The 18,703-nt window shown below is 40.9% G+C and overlaps 1 protein-coding gene across 5 annotated transcripts in view; it reads right to left on the bottom strand.

Moving 5' to 3' along the window:
- mcamb (melanoma cell adhesion molecule b) overlaps window positions 1–5,271 on the bottom strand; it is a 114,330-nt gene extending 109,059 nt beyond the window's left edge. For 4 of the 5 annotated variants that reach the window (XM_034169294.1, XM_034169293.1, XM_034169292.1 and 1 more), the window contains exon 1: window positions 5,161–5,271. In XM_034169294.1, the coding sequence (XP_034025185.1) occupies window positions 5,161–5,224 (64 nt within the window). In that variant the 5' untranslated portion in view covers window positions 5,225–5,271. The remainder of the gene's footprint in view (window positions 1–5,160) is intronic. The other variant, XM_034169297.1, reaches the window with a different exon arrangement.
- Between the last annotated feature and the right edge of the window lie 13,432 nt (window positions 5,272–18,703).

The raw sequence follows: 18,703 nt of genomic DNA, 5'->3' as shown, positions 1-18,703 counted from the left end.
TTGTTGCAGCACTGACGGAGGTTGTATTCTCTGTTCAACTGGAGATCCGGATTACTTTTCACGTAACCTTAACAGCAGTAAATTAGCCAAAACTAATTTAGACGTCTGAAGATTGATGTTACACTGACGTGGGCTGGAGGTGAACTGCTCTGCTTCAGTGTGGTGTCCCGAGGGCTCTGTTGCATGGGAACACATAAACAGTGTGCTCTGACATTTCAAGGCCTTATTTCAGGATAAAGATAAGATGAGCATGTGGCTCTCGCAAGCACACAGGGACCCGTGTTTGAGACACGGCGAAACTGCAGTAGCTTCAGTTCTGCACTTCCACATAATTGTGATGTGTGCAGCCATGTGGTGTTTAATACTTCCATTTTTAATATTACCAAACTGAAGGGTGTTTCGTTTTGCCACAATGAAATCTAACAGTTCGGCCCCTTCAACCATAGTACAAATAATTACGAATCAGGGCGAATCACAGCAAAACAGCCCGAATGAGCGAACCACAAACACAATTTCCAATATTTAATCCCTCTTACTGAGCGGACAAGACAAGTATGATCCCTCTGTGTCTCTGTATATGAGAGACGGAAACATAGCTCACGTCACCCACGTGAGATATGTTCCACATGACGCGATGTCTGCCCTGCGGCGCACCGCTCAAAGTACACGTCGGGCCGGGCCCGTGTGCGAGTCCGGCCCGACACGCGTGTCCTGTCAGACAGACGTGACATTCAGATCGCCTGCTGCGTGTCCACATGATCTGATGGTCCGTTTCATCTGGGACAGCCTGTCAATATGCGCGCTGTGCACACGCTCCAGCCCGTCACAAAAGCGATATATGTTTTATGTATTTCCACATGACGATAGCAAGCACACACATGCGCGTCACGGTGTACAGTTGTAAAGTAATTTCCTTCAAAAATAGTGAGTGTTGTTAGAAGGAAAGGTGATGTAACACAGTGGTAAACATACCACTGTCTCAGCTTTTTTGAAACATGTTGCAGGCATCCATTTCAAAATGAGCAAATATTTGCACAAAAACAATAGTTTATCAGTGTGAACATTAAATATCTTGTCTTTGTGGTGTATTCAATTGAATATAGGTTGAAGAGCATTTGCAAATCATTGTATTCTGTTTTTATTTACATTTTACACAACATCTCAACTTCATAGGAATTGGGGTTGGACATATCAGCATTTCATGCAAGTGTGCCACATGTGTTTCAGGGGGGCGCATGAAAAACACGCACGCCACATGTGTTGTGGTGGGGAGTGAGGGAAGCGCAACACATGGGCGATACATAATCATGCCACATGTGTTGAGGGGGAGCCGACACTCTGGCACACCACATGTGTGTTGCTTGGCAACGCCACAGTTGTGGGAGCACAAATTTCACAGCCAGCTCAAAAGTGGTCACCTGCTCACTATTTTCGTCTTGTCTGCGCGAATGGCACCACATTTCCTAACTGCTTCACAAGCGGTATTGGATGTTCGCGTGTGGGACCTGGAATTTGCCCGACACCTGCCGAGAGAGGGATCGAACGGGCACTCACAGGGCACTGTCTTTCGGCCGCTGGTGTGCGCGAAGGGTTGTGGCGACAGGTGTATGAGTTCTTAGAGGTGGCTCAGATTTTTCCCGAATGGCATGCAATTCCTCCATTGTGCACTAGTTGGCTTCAATCGTGCTGTGTGTGAAGGGGCCCTTACATTTGTCGATGAATGGCCTCTTCCTCATTAATGAATAGACCATTTCTCATAATATTTCATTTTGCATAACATCATTTGTTCTTTTGGGAGGGGATTCTGACTATTTTTGATCATCCAACATTAAAGACTATACTGAATGTACACTTTGGCCCATAAGTAATTGGACACTAACACACTTTTTGTACTTTTGCCTCTGTACAACAACACAATGGAGTTGAACTGAAACAATCCAGATGGGTTTGTAGGGTCAACTTTAAGCTTTAATGCAAGACATTTAATAGAAACATGGTATTAACCATTTGGGAAGTACAGGCATTTGTATACACCGCCGCTTCACATTCAGAACGTATTGGACAAACTATATATTATTATTATTATTATTATTATTGTTAAATGGTGTTAAATGGAACGTTATATCATGTTATTCAGTCTGTCTGTCCCTCTTTCCCCAAAAGATAAGAAAAATAATGGCAAGCCGCTTTACACTCAGGAACGCAAAGTATGTCGCTTAGACTTTGTCATTTCCAACCAGAAAAAATGTGTAAATTATGCTGAAAATTTTTGTCCCCATCTTTAGCCTATATTTTCATTTGTTTGCTTTAAGCTATGGCACTGGCTGGAACAAGCTCAGTCAGTCATTGTTCAGTCTTGCAACTTCAAAACTGCATTTCCTCTAGTAGAAAGACCCACCCCACCCCCACAAAGACTTTTAGCTCTGGAAACGTAAAAGTCACACTTGAATTCCCCAACAATGTGCAACCTGCTACATGAACATTAACAGCTCCAAAAAATAAAAATAAAAAAATAAAAAAATTTAAAAAAGGCATCATTGATGTTGTTCAATAACATTCTTCACTAGTGTGCTAAAAAAGTCAAATGTTTCTCAGATTTTTGCAAACTTGCTCTGCTCTGATGATCCTCTGCCAGATTAGTGGACCTCAATTTTCTATGCTGCAGCCATGATACAACAAGAGTGTTTATTGTCTGCGGTAGCTGACTTCTTAAGAGCAGCACTTGTTTGGAAGACATGAAACCAGGGCCCAGCCCCTCAGCAGTAGCTCAAAGTGATGACCTTTCGGTGTGAGGGGCGCTGCTCTTTGGCTTTGCTTGACTGGATGATGTCACAGGATGTTAACTGTATCCTAATCGGGGGTCTGGCCCACATTTCCTCTGATGTCACCGAGGGCTGAAGACAGAATTCTCACACACTCATTTTACTCAATGAACACATACAGCACACGTGTACATTTACAACCATACTATGTTTCCAGATACAGACTTCCCAACTGGGAGATAAGCAACATAACGTAACACAGGACAGAAGGAAGAGTTTGAGAGAACGGCACCAGCACCGTCCAGCTCCAACACTGATTAAAGCAACCATATGTGTTTCTTGAACCAATTCTTTAAAATAAATCATTCTGAGTATGGCATTTCAAGGTCACCCAAGGTCACAGGACCAAAAGGAGGGAGACATATCAACTTATTTTAGCGTTTCATGACAGCCATAAGTGTATCTTTGACCAATTCCTCAAAATAGCGATTCCAAATTTAGTTTGACTGCTCACAGTCAGCAAAGATCAAAGGTCATGTGACTAAAATAAAGGTGATATATCAATTTATGTTAAGGTTTCATAATAACCGTAGTCACCAATTCCTTGAAACAGTTATTCTACTGTAAATACTGTATCACTGTAGGTGCCAAAACATTGGCCAAACTTTTGACCTTGGCCTATGACCTTGACTTTTAACCAGTTTTTCTCAAAATCACATCACTTTGTCCTCAGCTGACCCTCATCCAGCCCACTATAGATGGAGTTCCATATCTTGCAGATTATCGGCTCTTAGAGGAGATACAGTGTTTTAAATGCAACAAGGTGAAAAACTGATTATCAGTCAAAGTATCTTCTACTGTCCAAACAGAAAAGGTTTGAACGACAAATATGACCTGGTCAAAAATATGAAGAGCAAAGGAGGAGCATCCAGCAAGAAACTTGTCGTAAATCAACATGCAGATCCATATCGGATTTGCAGCAGTGAACCCAAACCAAAATAAAACTTTTTTTCTGTCAAGTAAATACATGCATATCAATCTAGCACCTGTTGTAAAGCTCAAAATTAAGTAGTCATTTTTTTTTCCAAATTGTTCAGAGTAGCTATTACTGCATTTCTATATAGGGACTATTTAACCACCTTTGATACTCATTTTTCTTTTCTTTTTTTAAACCATTTTTCAATCACATTTGCACAAAACAGATGCTACAGCTTTGCAAATTCATGTTAATTAGTGCAGTTAACAGCAATCTAATATTACTTCCACCTGCTGGCTTACTAGAAATGATTGCAATGTATTTTATGTGGTACATATGTTGTTTATGTCTTCTGATTTTAGTTTTATTTGACTGTTTGCTAAGGTGTGTGTTCGGTATACTACTAATACAATTTTTCTTTTAAAAAAAAGGACCTGCGAAGGACTGCATCCACAGTAAACAAATTGTCAAGGACCCTCTCCTGCAACTGATGCAAGGTTGATATAATTTGGTATATTTGAAAAAAAAAATGGCTATATTTTTTTCAAACGTCATTCCAGTGAGGTGCTGATGTTCCTCACAGTCTGCCAACTGGGCCAAACTTAAGATTGTCTGCATTTCTGAATCTGACCACCATTTCTGGAAGGGGCGTTTCACACTTCTGGAATGAAACTCTAGACCTAATATCTCAGCTAACGAGCAACTTTGCAAATTATTTCATCTTAAATGGTTAAGGTTTGAAAAAGGGTTTGAATTAAGTTTGAATAAAAAAAAAACAAAGTGTGGAAAATTGAACCATATACTTCCAGACAATAGCTTAGCACTTATACAGTAGTAGAATTCCAGAATGGCCTAGATCCTATTCCAGAATATTTCACAATTTCTGTGGAACACCAACAATTACAAAGTAACTTGTTAATGTTACTTTGCTGCTATTTTGAGTGTATAGTGAATTTCTGTAACTCCTGGGAGAGTTTCCCCATCCACTTCAAATAACTCCTTCCCAAAGTAATTTTCCAACAGGATTTGTTAATTGGTAATAACTTTAAATATGCGCAGTACTGCTTAAAAAAAGTGAACATATCCTTTAAAGATTTAAGATTTAAATTTTGCATAACAAGGTCAATTTGGAAAACAATAACATCTTTAAATTCGTTTTTTGACTAAAGTGTAAATGACTTGTAAATGGATTTATGGATGACTCCTTGCTAACTAGCAACACAGAGCTAACTAACAAGGATGAAAAGTTTTATTTTCCCACAGTATTGAACAAATATATTTATCATTCCAGTCCGACATCCAAGGAAACGGAACGCGGATCGAGATCTCCATCTCATTCATCTTTGCCCCTCAGAACCAAAAAGTTTACGGATCCAAAAACACCGAACTGTGAGAAGAATCAAAGCCTGCTCGGGGACTCACCTCCATAGGTGTGAAAGAGGAGCAAAAACCCCAGCAGGAGCAAGACGGAGTCCCGTCCAGACATCGTGGGAGCTGCGTGTGTGTGTATGTATGTATGTGTGTGTGTGAAAGAGAGAGAGAGAGAGAGAGAGAGAGAGAGAGAGAGAGAGAGAGAGAGAGAGGCGGCTGCTGCTCCTCCAGGAGAACCGAGAGAGAGGTGATGCAGGAGGAGCCGCGCTGTAAAAAATATCAAATTTAGTCAGAAACAGCTTCTCTCTGATAATCATCACAGTCCATCCACACGCGGTTTGTATCGTCACACCGCGAACACCGACTGTGATCGATCATTTTGTTCGGCTGAACAAACAAAAAAGGTGAAAATATTCGGTGAAATCAGCGCTTCAGGTTGATTTGTGAATTTATTTTTTTTAGTGTAGAATAAAAGGTGGGGCTTAAATTAAGCCCTGCAGAAGGGCGGGGCCTGGGTGGCGCGAGTCGAGTTGACTGATATGAAGCGAGGACACGAGCTACCAACTTACTAATGTTGCTATTTAGTTATTTTATAACGTAAGCTTTGCCAGCCACCACATTTCAAGTTATTTCAAAGTACAGGTGTATTTGAAAAATTAGAGCATTGTGGAAAAAAAAAATTGTCAGTTATTTCAGAAAGTGAAACTTTTACATATTTTCTACACTCGTTACATATAAAGTGTTTCAAGCAATTTTTTCATATAGTTTTGATAATTACAGCATACAGCTAAAAAAAAAAAACAATAGAAAATGCATATGTCAAAATATTAGAATCTTTCCATTCAGGTTTGAAGCGACACGATGGTTTACAGGCCCGGATCCAAATCGGTTTGGACCGTTGCATCAGTAAGATTTTTTTATGCATCGTTCATCATCAGTTAAAAAAAAAATCTCGAATAATCCCAAATAGTGGCGAACGTGTCCCTGCGGTGAACACAGCTTTTGATTTGATCCCACAATGTACCACGCAGGTGCACACAGGAAAATTCAAACCGGATCAAACAAACAGCGTCAGTCCAGTCGAGTCGATGATCATGGCATCCAGGAAAAAAAGTTGTGCAAGGAAAATTGGGCGCTTATTTCAGCAAGAAACGGTGAGTGGTTGATAAATAGTCTTTAGACAATAGTGTGTTTGAAAGGCATTCTATGATGACTGAAATTACATTTTCGGTGGTTTCCGACCATACATGTCAACCTATACAGACTGTCCGTAAATTATACGGATTTTTCTGAGTTTCAGAGTCAAACGGATGTACAAATAAAGTCGGATATTCGGGTTTGGTCTGCAGCGGCTCTGTAATCAACCGTTTCCGCAGCGCGTCTCCACTTTGAAGCGTGAACCATTGAAGCAATGCTTCGATCCACTAGCTCATTGGTTCTTTGATTCACTGCTCTTCAGAAATGGCAAGTCCGCGTCTTAACCCCCTCTCAAAGCCATTAAAATACAGTGAGTCACTTTTGTGTGGATTAAAGTCACTAACTGTGACTCTTGTCTTGTTGCAGTCAAGAAACGAGAATCGTCCTCTGTTCCGTTGGCATAGCTCCAAACGCTGCGCCACTCTGCTGATACAGAGTCCAGTCAGAATTAATAACTTCAAAATGAATTGCCACCTTAAATAAATTGACACCTCTTACAAACATTGTAATACAGACAAGAAACTACAATCGACTAAAACGTTTTTTTCCTCCCAAAATGAGACCTGCTGTATTTCTTTATGAATTACATCTTGATGTGCTGCAAGAGTTCAGTTCAGATATATGGAAAGACATTCATGCCAATAATGTCTGAAAGGAAATGCTTTTGACAAAAACTACAGATTTTGTTTATTCCTATTTATGTCCAGAGATCAAGGATCCACCATGTCAATTTTTGTTATAGTGTTGTTTTTTAGGACATCATATTTATACAAATAAGAAGTGTTCACTATGGTCCATGAAGTATAATAAATATTTTAAAAGAAGTGTGACAGTGTATGTTGCACACAAATAAAAGAATGAAGATTATTGAATAACAAGACACGTACGATTTTTATTTTATCATTGGGCAAAAATGCATCTGTCAGATTAGATTTTCACTCTGGATCCAGCCCTGGTTTACTGGTCAGCACTGTTGACTCACAACAAGATCACTTCCCACTCTTTTCTTTCTGGAGTCTGCATGTCATAACCATTTCAGCATGGGTTTCCTCTGGGTGCTCTGGCTTCTTCCCACATTCAAAGACATGCATGTTAGGTGAATTGGGTACTTTATGTAAAGTAGCACAGTTAGCACCATGGTTCACCCCATTGAGATATCCCATAATCCCTTGCACACCAGAGAGTTGCTGCAGTCAAAATAACACTAAGAAACTATATGACAATTGCAAATGAACATTATACAACCAACATGTAACTTTTATCCCTTTCATAACATTTTTAAGAGACTGCTACATGGGACCCTGAAAACTTGCTAAAGCAAATATTCCAAATACTCCATGTCTGCTACGTTTAACCTTTGTGGAACTTCATGAGCACAAACCGAATTTCTAACATTTTATATATGAGTATGTCACGAACATGAACGAGCAAAGCTCTTCTGCGTCTCACCATGTCATTTAGGTCTAGGGATGGATATTGATAAGATTTTATCGATGCTATTATCGATTCCGCTTATCGATCCGATTCCTTATCGATTCCCTTATCAATACCTCTTGTGAATTTTCTGTGTACTAAAAGTAGGCTTTACAGGTTTTCTATGTCAACAAAGTTTTATTGAGTCTTAAAGTAAATAAATATGAAATTGGTCACTGAATCCTTGATCTCTGGACATAAATAGAAATAAACAAAAGCTGTAGTTTTTGTCAAAGCATTTCCTTTCAGACTTTAATGGCATGAATGTCACTCCATACCTCTGAGCTGAGCTCAGCTGGCTGTGCTGCACGTCAGCATGAATGTAATTCATAAAGAATGCAGGACGTCTCATTTTGGGAGGAAAAAAATGTTTTAGTCGATTGTACTTTATTGTTTGTATTACAACGTTTGAAAAGAGGTGTCATTTGATTCCAAATGGGGATTTGCTTTGCGAACAGAACGGAGGACAATTCTCGTTTCTTGCCCGCAAGAAAACAAGAGTCCCAGTTAGTGACTTTAATCAGCACAAAAGTGACTCATGATGCACATCTTTAAATGGCTTTGAGAGGGATTAAGAAGCGGGCTTGCTGCTTCTGAAAAGCATCGAAGCAGAGAACCAACAAAGCAGTTGGTCGGAGCACTGCTTTGTTGGTTCAAGCTTCAAAGAAGAGCCGCACTGCAGACGCGGTTGATTACAGACCTGCTGCAGGGTCTTTTCCCGACAAACTCCGCCAAAAACAATGGGCCGCTCTGAAGGACCGATAAGGGAATTGTTCAGCAAAAAGGTTATTGGAGTTGGTGGATCGAATCATTTTGTGCCATTTCCAGTTTGCGGCTTCGTCTACCGTCAGTTTGTGGCTTTTTATGGCTCGTTACAACAATGTTGCCCAGATTGTGGCTTTTTCTCCACTGGTGCTGAATTTTTGTGCCATTTCCAGTTGTGCCTTCGTCTACCATTGTGCGACCTTCGCGCCGCTGCCCGGCAGTTCACTCGTATTACTCTGGAACAAACTGTGATGTAAAAAACAATAAGCAGGATGAACAAACTTCAGTTTCCTCCAAACAGAATGACATAAACATGAAGCGATCACGCCCACTGTAAATAACAGTGAAACAACCTGAGTTTCACGCAGGTTTACATAAAACAAACAATAACAAAGTCTCTAAACTGAGATCATATATTCACGAGAGTTTTAGGCACAATATACAATGAGTTTTATGTTGGGATGACGTTAATGGTGTTGTTCTTTTGCAGTGCAGGTGTTAAATTGCAGCCTGATCAGACAGTCTCAATGCGAACTCTGAAATTTTGTGACATTTTGCAGGATTTGAAACCTCAATACCACACACAAATTACAGTTGGTCACACTCCCATTCAGTAGATGGCAGTGTTCTCTGCATTTTGACGGGGGGAGGAGGAAGTGATCAGAGCAGGTGATTTGAATTTTCCCATAATGCCTTTCAGCACATGTGTCTGTTTAATGCTCAATCCTTCAGAATTAGTGCATTATTTTAAAACTAAAACATATAGCTGATATTTTCACTTTGTAAAAATGACAGAGGTGATGTTAATCAACTCAATCAACTTTTTTCTTATATAGCGCCAAATCACAACAAACAGTTGCCCCAAGGCGCTCCATATTGTAAGGCAAGGCCATACAACAATTATGAAAAACCCCAACGGTCAAAACGACCCCCTATGAGCAAGCACTTGGCAACAGTGGGAAGGAAAAACTCCCTTTTAACAGGAAGAAACCTCCAGCAGAACCAGGCTCAGGGAGGGGCAGTCTTCTGCTGAGACTGGTTGGGGCTGAGGGAAAAAACCAGGAAAAAGACATGCCGTGAAGGGGGGCAGAGATCGATCACTAATGATTAAATGCAGAGTGATGCATACGGAGCAAAAAGAGAAAGAAACAGTGCATCATGGGAACCCCCCCACAATCTACGTCTAAAGCAGCATAACCAAGGGATGGTCCAGGGTCACCTGATCCAGCCCTAACTATAAGCCTTAGCGAAAATGAAAGTTTTAAGCCTAATCTTAAAAGTAGAGAGGGTATCTGTCTCCCTGATCCGAACTGGGAGCTGGTTCCACAGGAGAGGAGCCTGAAAGCCGAAGGCTCTGCCTCCCATTCTACTCTTACAAACCCTAGGAACCACAATAGTTAATATCAATAACTTGTCCAGAATTAGTTTGTTTAAAATTTTAACCATAAGTCAGAACTGCCTTGCTGTGCATGTCCCCTGCAACACATCTGCAAGACTGTATAGCTGTGAAAATACTCTGTTTTTTCTCCTCTTCCCCCCCCCCCCCTTTTTTTTTCCCCTCTCTGGGCGCTGGAGTCACTGACTGAGTGGTCCCCCTAAAAATCAGCCCCCCCTGATGGTGACATGAATTAACACCTCGTTTCTGCTTCAATCTGCACTCTAGTCATCATTTATCTCAGTGACAGATATCTGAAGCTATTGTACAACAATCATTTCCACATAAATTCAGCATTATTTCATCATAAAAGGCAGCGGAAAGCGATCAGAGCACCGCGGCTAAATGAGCTGCTAGCTGATGCAACTGTGCATTGGACATTTCACAGCAAACCTCTTACAAACCTCTTAAGCCCTAGGGCCTATTTCGCCAAAATCAGATACACATACATTATGATTTATTTCTCAGATTGTACAAGGTCAAAAATGCAAAACTTTGGATCAGCTAAAAGACAGGTTCTAGGGGATGTTGTGGATGCAAAAAAATTGAAAGTAAATAATACTTGGTAGGACTAAATGAGGTTTTTTTGCCCAAAAAATGAATTCCGATTTATGTCTTTATTTGCTTGGCGTTTGAGCTGTGGTTAGTTGATATGTGATTGAAGTGGATACTTTTGTAGAGGAGACTTCACTTGACATTTTGATGTATAATAAGTGTATGTTGGTGTCAGCATTGGTTAGTTATGAGCGTTCAAATGTTCCAAAACGGGGCAATACTGGAGAATATAGCAAATAGTGTTCAAAAATGATAATGGATACATTATGGCAAAACCAAGCATGGGTATGTTAGGAATATTTTATCCACATGATGTATTTATTATGGGTATATCTCAACAAAGTTTGGATAAGACTGATTTAGCAGTGTTGTCCTGAGACTTTTTGCATGGAAGAATCATGGAGAAGAAGAAACAATAACAACAACAATCATAGAATTTTGGTACTTACACATTCTTGTTGTGATTGAGTGCTTTTTCTTTTAGTATCAGGTGCAAACAAATCTGCTCAGTACTTTGAGGGTATAACAAGAGTACTCTTAATAAGTACCCAAGTATCATTTAATTATACCTTTTGTTATGAAGTAAAAAAAAAAGGTAGTTATAAAAAATACAGAAAAACAAATCTACTCAGTCTGTTTTTAAGATATTGCTAAAAGACAATGGACCCAACTTTAAGTTCAGTTGAAGGGCAGGACACCAGTCTGATGCAGGTAACTTCCCCATGAAGGCTGGTACCTGTTTACAGGTGGACTGGGACAGCGCAGACAAAGTGTTTTGCTCAAGGACAAAAACAGGTATCTAGCTCAGTTCTACATCTCGGGAGCCCAAATACTTATCCCACTGACCCACCTCTTCTACAGATAGATTACATCAATAAAACATCAGTTACTTTTTAAGTTAGTCATGTGACAAAGTCTTGAGGACTCCCATGGGACCAATGAGCATTATAGTTAAAATAATTGCCCTGAAGTCTTCATGGTAACCGACGTGTTTTACTGTAATGCTAGTATTTGATGCCGTGTGAAGAATCACGATCTGTGTGTTTGGAAGCAGATCAAAGAATGTTGCAATGTGTCATGCACAGTGATCTCTACAACCTTTGCTGGTGGAAAACACTCCCATGTCTGCCAAGTGGGTTGTCTGAGTCGAGGTCACTGCAACATAGGAAACAGGAGGCATTTTAAAACATAGACCTCAGTGCAAAGACAGCTGGACCTCCCAAGTCCTCGTGGACACCAGCTTTTCAGAAACTTTTTGTAGTATAGTGCATATTCATATTACTGAGGGACAATACACTGAAGAGTGAGGATTCTTCCTCACACACAATCTGTGTGCTGCTTTAAAATGATTACGGTATACACAGACTACATTTCTACAGAGTGTTTTCATCATATGTAGACCCTGAAACCACTTTACAGTGATGCTTCACATTCACCCTTTCATAAATACACTTACACACTGATGTTACAGTGCTGCTGACATACAAGGCACTCAGTTGCACACCGGGAACAATGGGCCTCATTCATGAACCGTTCATAAGAACAAATTTGTTCCTACCTGCTTACAAAGTTTCTACAAAGATTGGGGTATTCATGAATGTTTTCCTATCCAGGATTTGTTCTGAGGTAAGAACAAATCCTTCAAACACTCAGGAGCACTCTTACGCACATTTCAGTGCCGACACATTGTCACATTGGTTGCATTGTCTGCTTATGTGAAGGTCATTAAAATAAGATATTGCAGTGATATGGCCATGATATCGCTGTTCAATGTTATATGCTATGTTTTGGTCATTTACAGAGTATTTATTATATTAAAATAAATTAAATGTACACTGTAAAAAATGATAGCCCCGTTAAGTTAAGTGAACTTATGTCTTCTCATTTACTCCACTGGTAATGGCAAGTTTAGGATATTGGACTCAAGTTTATATGTTTTCAAAATATGAACTTAAAGCTATTGTTGGGGTTTTTCTGTCTGCTGAACCCCACCCAGTAGTTTTATGTGGTGAGTGAACTCAAAAACTGACAGGAGACAGACATATTATAGTCTATATGTTATATTAAAAAGATGCCGACACTGATGAACAGAGTCAACTAAGACAGCGCTGAGGTCTTGAAGCAAAACATCACATACACCACTGCAAACAAGAGCCCCAACATCAGGGCTAAGCTGCTCTTTATTCTTGCTGTGGACCTGCCCCCAGGTGGGTGGTCTTTTCCCTGTCATGTGTATCAGTGGAGCTATGTGACTGGCTGCAAAATACTAGTGCATCGACGTGGTACATGGGTGACATGATCACATTGTTTGTTCAGGTAGCATGTATTATATCAAAACTTTGTGATGAATGTGTTTGTTTCAGCGTGAGGTTTGTCCCAGACAGATATGAAGCACTTGGATTTATCAGTTTAGACTGCATGCAAATGATTAACTTTGGGCATGGATTGTACGTAAAGCAGTCAGGTCAAATCCATATTGTAACATTAAGTGGTCTGAGGACATTTGGACATGCATCATGTCTTCACTAATTGTGAGTTGAAACAAAGCTTATCTTTAAGGTGAGTTAACATATTCAGCTGAATTAACTCACATTTTCAAGGCAGCTGGTGAACTTCAGTTTTTACAGTGTACCAGCACTTTAACATTAATCAAGTGGAGTAGCAGCGGAGTAGCAGCCACACGGGGAGGGAATGGAAGCATTGCCTCTGGGTCCAGGTCTGTATCAAGACACGCAGTTGATGGTACTCCTAAATATTTAGGTTTTTTCCCAGAGTCTACCTAAGAGTGCCATCTCCCCGATAAGGGCCCAGATGTGCTTGTCCAACTCGGACAACTTTTGGGTGTCTACTGTTCCCCCTCCAGTCCACTGCATATCCTGTCGGGATTTTGAGATGGTATTTTTGGTGTCAGATTTTAAATCAAACCATTTCTTTTTCATTGATTTGCTGCATTAAGTTGGTACCTGAGTTGCAGCATATGTCCTATATGGACAGACTTGCTGGACTTGGTTTAGCTACTTTAGAAGATAGATGCACTAGAGGTGATTTAATTGAAATGTACAAAATCTTAAATGGACATGAAAATATTAATTTCAAAATTTTCTTTGAAATGAGAAGACAAACTGGCCTTAGAGGGGCCTGAGCCTTGAGGTTGAAAGGTCTAAATTGAATATAAGGAAAAATATTTTTAGCAATAGAGCTATTATGTTGTGGAATAGTTTGCCTTACTATAGGAGGTCTGTCAATAAAGTAACGGTCCTTTTTATTTTTTTCAAAAACTATATGGATTTCATTCATATGTTTTTACGTCAGACATGCTTGAACCCTCGTGCGCATGCGTGAGTTTTTCCACGCCTGTCGGTTACGTCATTGGCCTGTGAGCACACCTTGGGAGGGAGTGGTCCAGCCCCCTCGTCGGATTTTCATTGTCTGGAAATGGCAGAATGAAAAGGACTTTTTTTCCATCAGAATTTTTTCAGAAGCTGTTAGAGACTGGCACCTGGAAACCATTCGAAAAATGTATCTGGCTTTCGGTGAAAATTTTACGGGCTTCACAGAGAATAAGGACTGTTACTACAGCTTTAAGGGCGGCTTTAAGGACGGTCAGCATGCCGCGCTCCGAGCTGCGAAGACGAGGCACAAACCACCGGATCATTTCTAAACAGATGGCTCTGTGGATACGAGACCATCGTGTGCTCTTTCTCTGGTTATCACAAGAGCTGGACATCAGCCATTTTCCGGCAGATTTCACTTTTAACAAGAGATTTTGTCATGGAAAGCCGCGCGGAGGCTTTGTGCGTAATGACCGATTCCCTGTGGAAGCAAGACAAAGGAACACCTCCGTTTCGGAGTGTTAGACGACAAGTTTGGACATGCCTATCTCGGCTTTCAATGCTTACCAGTCCAGTAAGTATCAGAGAAATTGTGGAGAGCTGGCCATGTCCAAACTTGTCATCTAACACTCCGAAACGGAGGTGTTCCTTTGTCTCGCTTCCACAGCGAATCGGTCAGAGAAAGAGCACACGACGGTCTCGTATCCACAGAGCCATCCGTTTAGAAATGATCCAGTGGTTTGTGCCTCGTCGTCGCAGCTCAGAGCGCGGCGCGCCAACCGTCCTTAAAGCCGTCCTTAAAGCTGTAGTAACAGTCCTTATTCTCTGTGAAGCCTGTAAAATTTTCACTGAAACCCAGATAAATTTTTCAAATGGTTTCCAGGTGCCAGTCTCTAACAGCTTCTGAAAAAATTCTGATGGAAAAAAAGTCCTTTTCATTCCGCCATTTCCAGACAATGAAAATCCGACAAGGGGGCTGGACCACTCCTTCCCAAGGCGTGCTCACAGGCGAATGACGTAACCGACAGGCGTGGAAAAACTCACGCATGCGCACAAGGGTTCAAGCTTGTCTGATGTGAAAACATATGAATGAAATCCATATAGTTTTTGAAAAAAATAAAAAGGACCGTTACTTTATTGACAGACCTCGTATGGTTTTCTCGCCTAGTGTGGATGCTTTTAAACTAAATTATGATTTGTATTAAAGTAACACTACTACGTTTTAATGTATGTTCTTCCTTTTTTGTTGTTATGATGTGTCGACTATGCTGCATTACCTCCTTCTCTGAACTGCCACAGTTCTTTTTTCTCTTTGCCTGCTGTGCTGAAATTGATTTTCCTTTTGCTTTCGGCATTTTGTTTCCTCTTTATGAAATCTGCGCCTGGAGACGGCAATGCAGTTCCATGCCCTTGTATGGGCATTGATGGGGTGTTACTTATGCTAATCATGTTATGTTAATTAGGCTCACCAGGCACATGCTTTTAGTTTACAAGGAGATGGGATTCATCAACTTAGGAACACAGCTGCCAAAAAGTCTGTGGTTTAAGAACACGTTGATGGATCTGACGTAGCGTTTTCTTAAGAACCTTCTTAGGTACAGCTTATGGCCCAGTCACACGGCACTTAACGAAGGGCAACAAAGCTCTAACTAATGGCCCAGTCACACGGCACACGACGATTCCTGAACGAAGGCGAAACGTTTTTTAAAAAGTCACAATTCGTTGAGAAAAGATGGACTAAAGAAGGAATCTAAGAAGATTCTTAAGAAGATATTGGCGAATGACTCCCAATGTGGGGATTAAGAACCTTAGCCCAATGACCCTCAGTGATTTTCCAGTCCGATTTTCCTGTCTTGATGGTATACACCTCAGGTTACGCTCTTCAGAGGTTATTTTGGTTGCTAACCAAAAGGAGCCACCAGAGAGCTTCAGAGAATCCTTTTCTTTAGTCTCCTGAATGTGATTCTGTCTGTTAGTTGGCTGACTTCTCCCAGGTCCTTTTGCTGATTTCTACCCAACCTGATCTGTCAATGAAGGTTGACCCCGAAAATTACCCTTCATTTTGGCAAAGGTCAAAGTTGGGGAACTTGATTTTCAACTCAGTTTGGACCAAATGTGGCACAAACGTAGGTTGATTCCAGAGCTGCCCTGGTCTGCCACAGGTCAAATGACAGATCGCCATCACCCTTACTGTCTTCATGTCCACGTCTTTTGGCACTAATTTCTAGTCTTAAAATTCCTATCATGTCTCAACCAAACAGTTTAATCTTTATCAACTTTATCAAGGATTGAGGACCAATGTTCAGGCTTTTGAAATGTTCAGTGCAGGTGAGCATCACAAATTAAACACAGACCTATTGAACATTTACAAGTGAAACCCTGTCACTTTTAGTCAAACTGTCCGTTCATGTTTGCATCCTTCAGTGCTGCTGTTTTTATTTCCGTGCTGAAGCTATCAAAGGGCATCTGTCTGCAGAGATACTCTGTTGCTGTGTTTTCATGAAAATGTGAGGCCAACGCTGATAAAACATCATGGCATCGTTCCACCTCCCTCCCTCCAGTGACTTACTATAACCCTAATTAGGTTTTGTGTTGCAGGAAGTGCACCACATCATCTCTGCACAGGCAACAACTGCAGTCATTTCAGCAGCACCCCACAATGTGCCTCATACCTAAAAACTACCATATTTTTGTGCAGAGCCACTGTTAGACATCTGGGTGCCCCAAGCATAATTTCTTTTGGGTGTGCCTTTTGGGTTGGGGGAATTCTTCAAGTGCGTTTTCTGTGAATGCAATGGCTTACAATGCATACAAGATATTTGGCTTGCACCTTGGGTGTGTGTGTGTGTGTGTGTGTGTGTGTGTGTGTGTGTGTGTGTGTGTGTGTGTGTGTGTGTGTGTGTGTGTGTGTGTGTGTGTGTGTGTGTGTGTGTGTGTGTGTGTTGCAAATAGCACTTTAAAAAAATCTATATGGTCAGTTCCTATTATGCAGTGAGACTGTTCTCACATTGTTGAATCTTTTCAGGCTCATTTTAAAACATAATTATTTTCTCTTGCTCATGCCATATTTATGCTATTAAACGCCCCAGGTAAGTGGAATTTTTATGAAGGGGGACGTTTATTGACAATCGTTTTGCATACGCGTGCATGTATGCTGTACACAGCACAGCCTTATGGTATGTATGTACATGCGTACTGCATGCAAGAGAAGCAGCACAGACTTGAAACAAATGTGTTTTTTGCATGCAGTAGCTGCTACACAATTATATAAAATGGCTCCACGGAAACGTTGTTGCTCGGTAGCGTTCAATCTAAAAGTTGTGAAAAAAGCAGACATGAAAGGGAAGCACCATGCCTCTCTGATTTTCCTAATCCAGGGGTTGGCAATCATATGCCATGAAGGGCCAAGATGCTGCAGGTTTCCATTTCTACCAATCACCTCAGCAGGTGATTTCATTGATGATCAGGTGTTTATGTTCAGGGGAGAAGCTCATCGGCAAACCCACCAGCTGAGGTGATTAGTTGCAAGGAAAGCCTGCATTGTCTTGGCCCTCATTGCCCACCCCTGTCCTACTCGATAGGAAACACACTTGGGAGTGGTGTAGGAACAAAGATAAGGTTGCAATGCAGGCCAAAACAGCAGAATGGCTGCCTGGTGGGGGGGGGCAAGGCAGGCGTTCATGTGACAGGGAAGAGTCTGAAATACAAGGCACTGCTGCTGCATAAGAAACATGGAAACCAGAACAGATTTGAGATTTCATGGCAATGAGGTAGGATTATTTCATTTTCAATTTATTCTGTTCTCTCAGGAATTCATTTTAGCTAAATTTGTTAGTTTGTATGATGTGTTTGTATTTGGTGGTTGATTTAGTTTTTATGGATGTTTAAATTTGAGCTTGTTTTTAATTTTCCTTTATTGTGCATTGGATGCTTTATGATAGAGCAAATCTGAAATCTCTTCCCTGAATCTCCTCGATTAATATTATTACTCTTGTCTTAGCAATAGAAGACCATAGTCTCGTCTGAACCCTTTGTGATATCGCGGTATTTGACCACTTATGGGGACATCCATTAAATATATACAAAACATAACTTCACATGGATAAATGGTGTACAGTTTTGTTTTTGGCTGCAATCACCGAACCAGTCGCGAAAAGTATTTTTTTCGGTTCTCAGTGGAGCAGAAAAGGCGAGGAGGTAGGAGGCGTTGTGTTAGCCTACACAGCTAACCAGAGTAGCTCCGTTCTCTCGCCTGCAAAACTGCCTTGACACGTTTGTGCTCCGGATCATAAACAAACTGCAACACATGTCCACTTTCCCACCGCATCATCACTTTTTCTTTCCATTTTCACTTTGTTTGCATGTAATCTGCCCAAAACCCCCATTGAAAATGCCATGGCTTGCACCCTGGAAGTAGAGAAATTACATCATATGCGTCATATTTTACCCCTTTAGCACCTGCCCCCAAACGAGACTGAGCTGCCCTATTGTTGCATGTTATCAGTTGCTAAAATTTACGTGTGTTTTCCACAACATTTTCATAGACAATAGTTGGGGGGGGCTGTGACTTTGTGCCCCTGTTCCTCAACCTGGGCACGCCCATACATTATTCCAGCCCTGTAATCTGTAATTTCAAAACCCCATGTAACCGACAGAGGATGAGGTTGTTTCCACGGAACAAAAGCCACTTTCAATTCAAGGGCAATACAAGAACAAAAAGAAGAGAGTAAACCACCAAAGTGTTACATTGATTTCCTTTGGCTGAACTCCAGTACTTATGGGTTTGTACAGACAGCAGTCAAGTAGGTGCTCCGAAAACTGCTTACACTGTCCAGCC

The sequence above is a fragment of the Thalassophryne amazonica genome, chromosome 4 (genome assembly GCF_902500255.1).
Source record: "Thalassophryne amazonica chromosome 4, fThaAma1.1, whole genome shotgun sequence".
Lineage (NCBI taxonomy): Eukaryota > Metazoa > Chordata > Actinopteri > Batrachoidiformes > Batrachoididae > Thalassophryne > Thalassophryne amazonica.
This window is presented reverse-complemented; position numbering and strand designations above follow the sequence as displayed.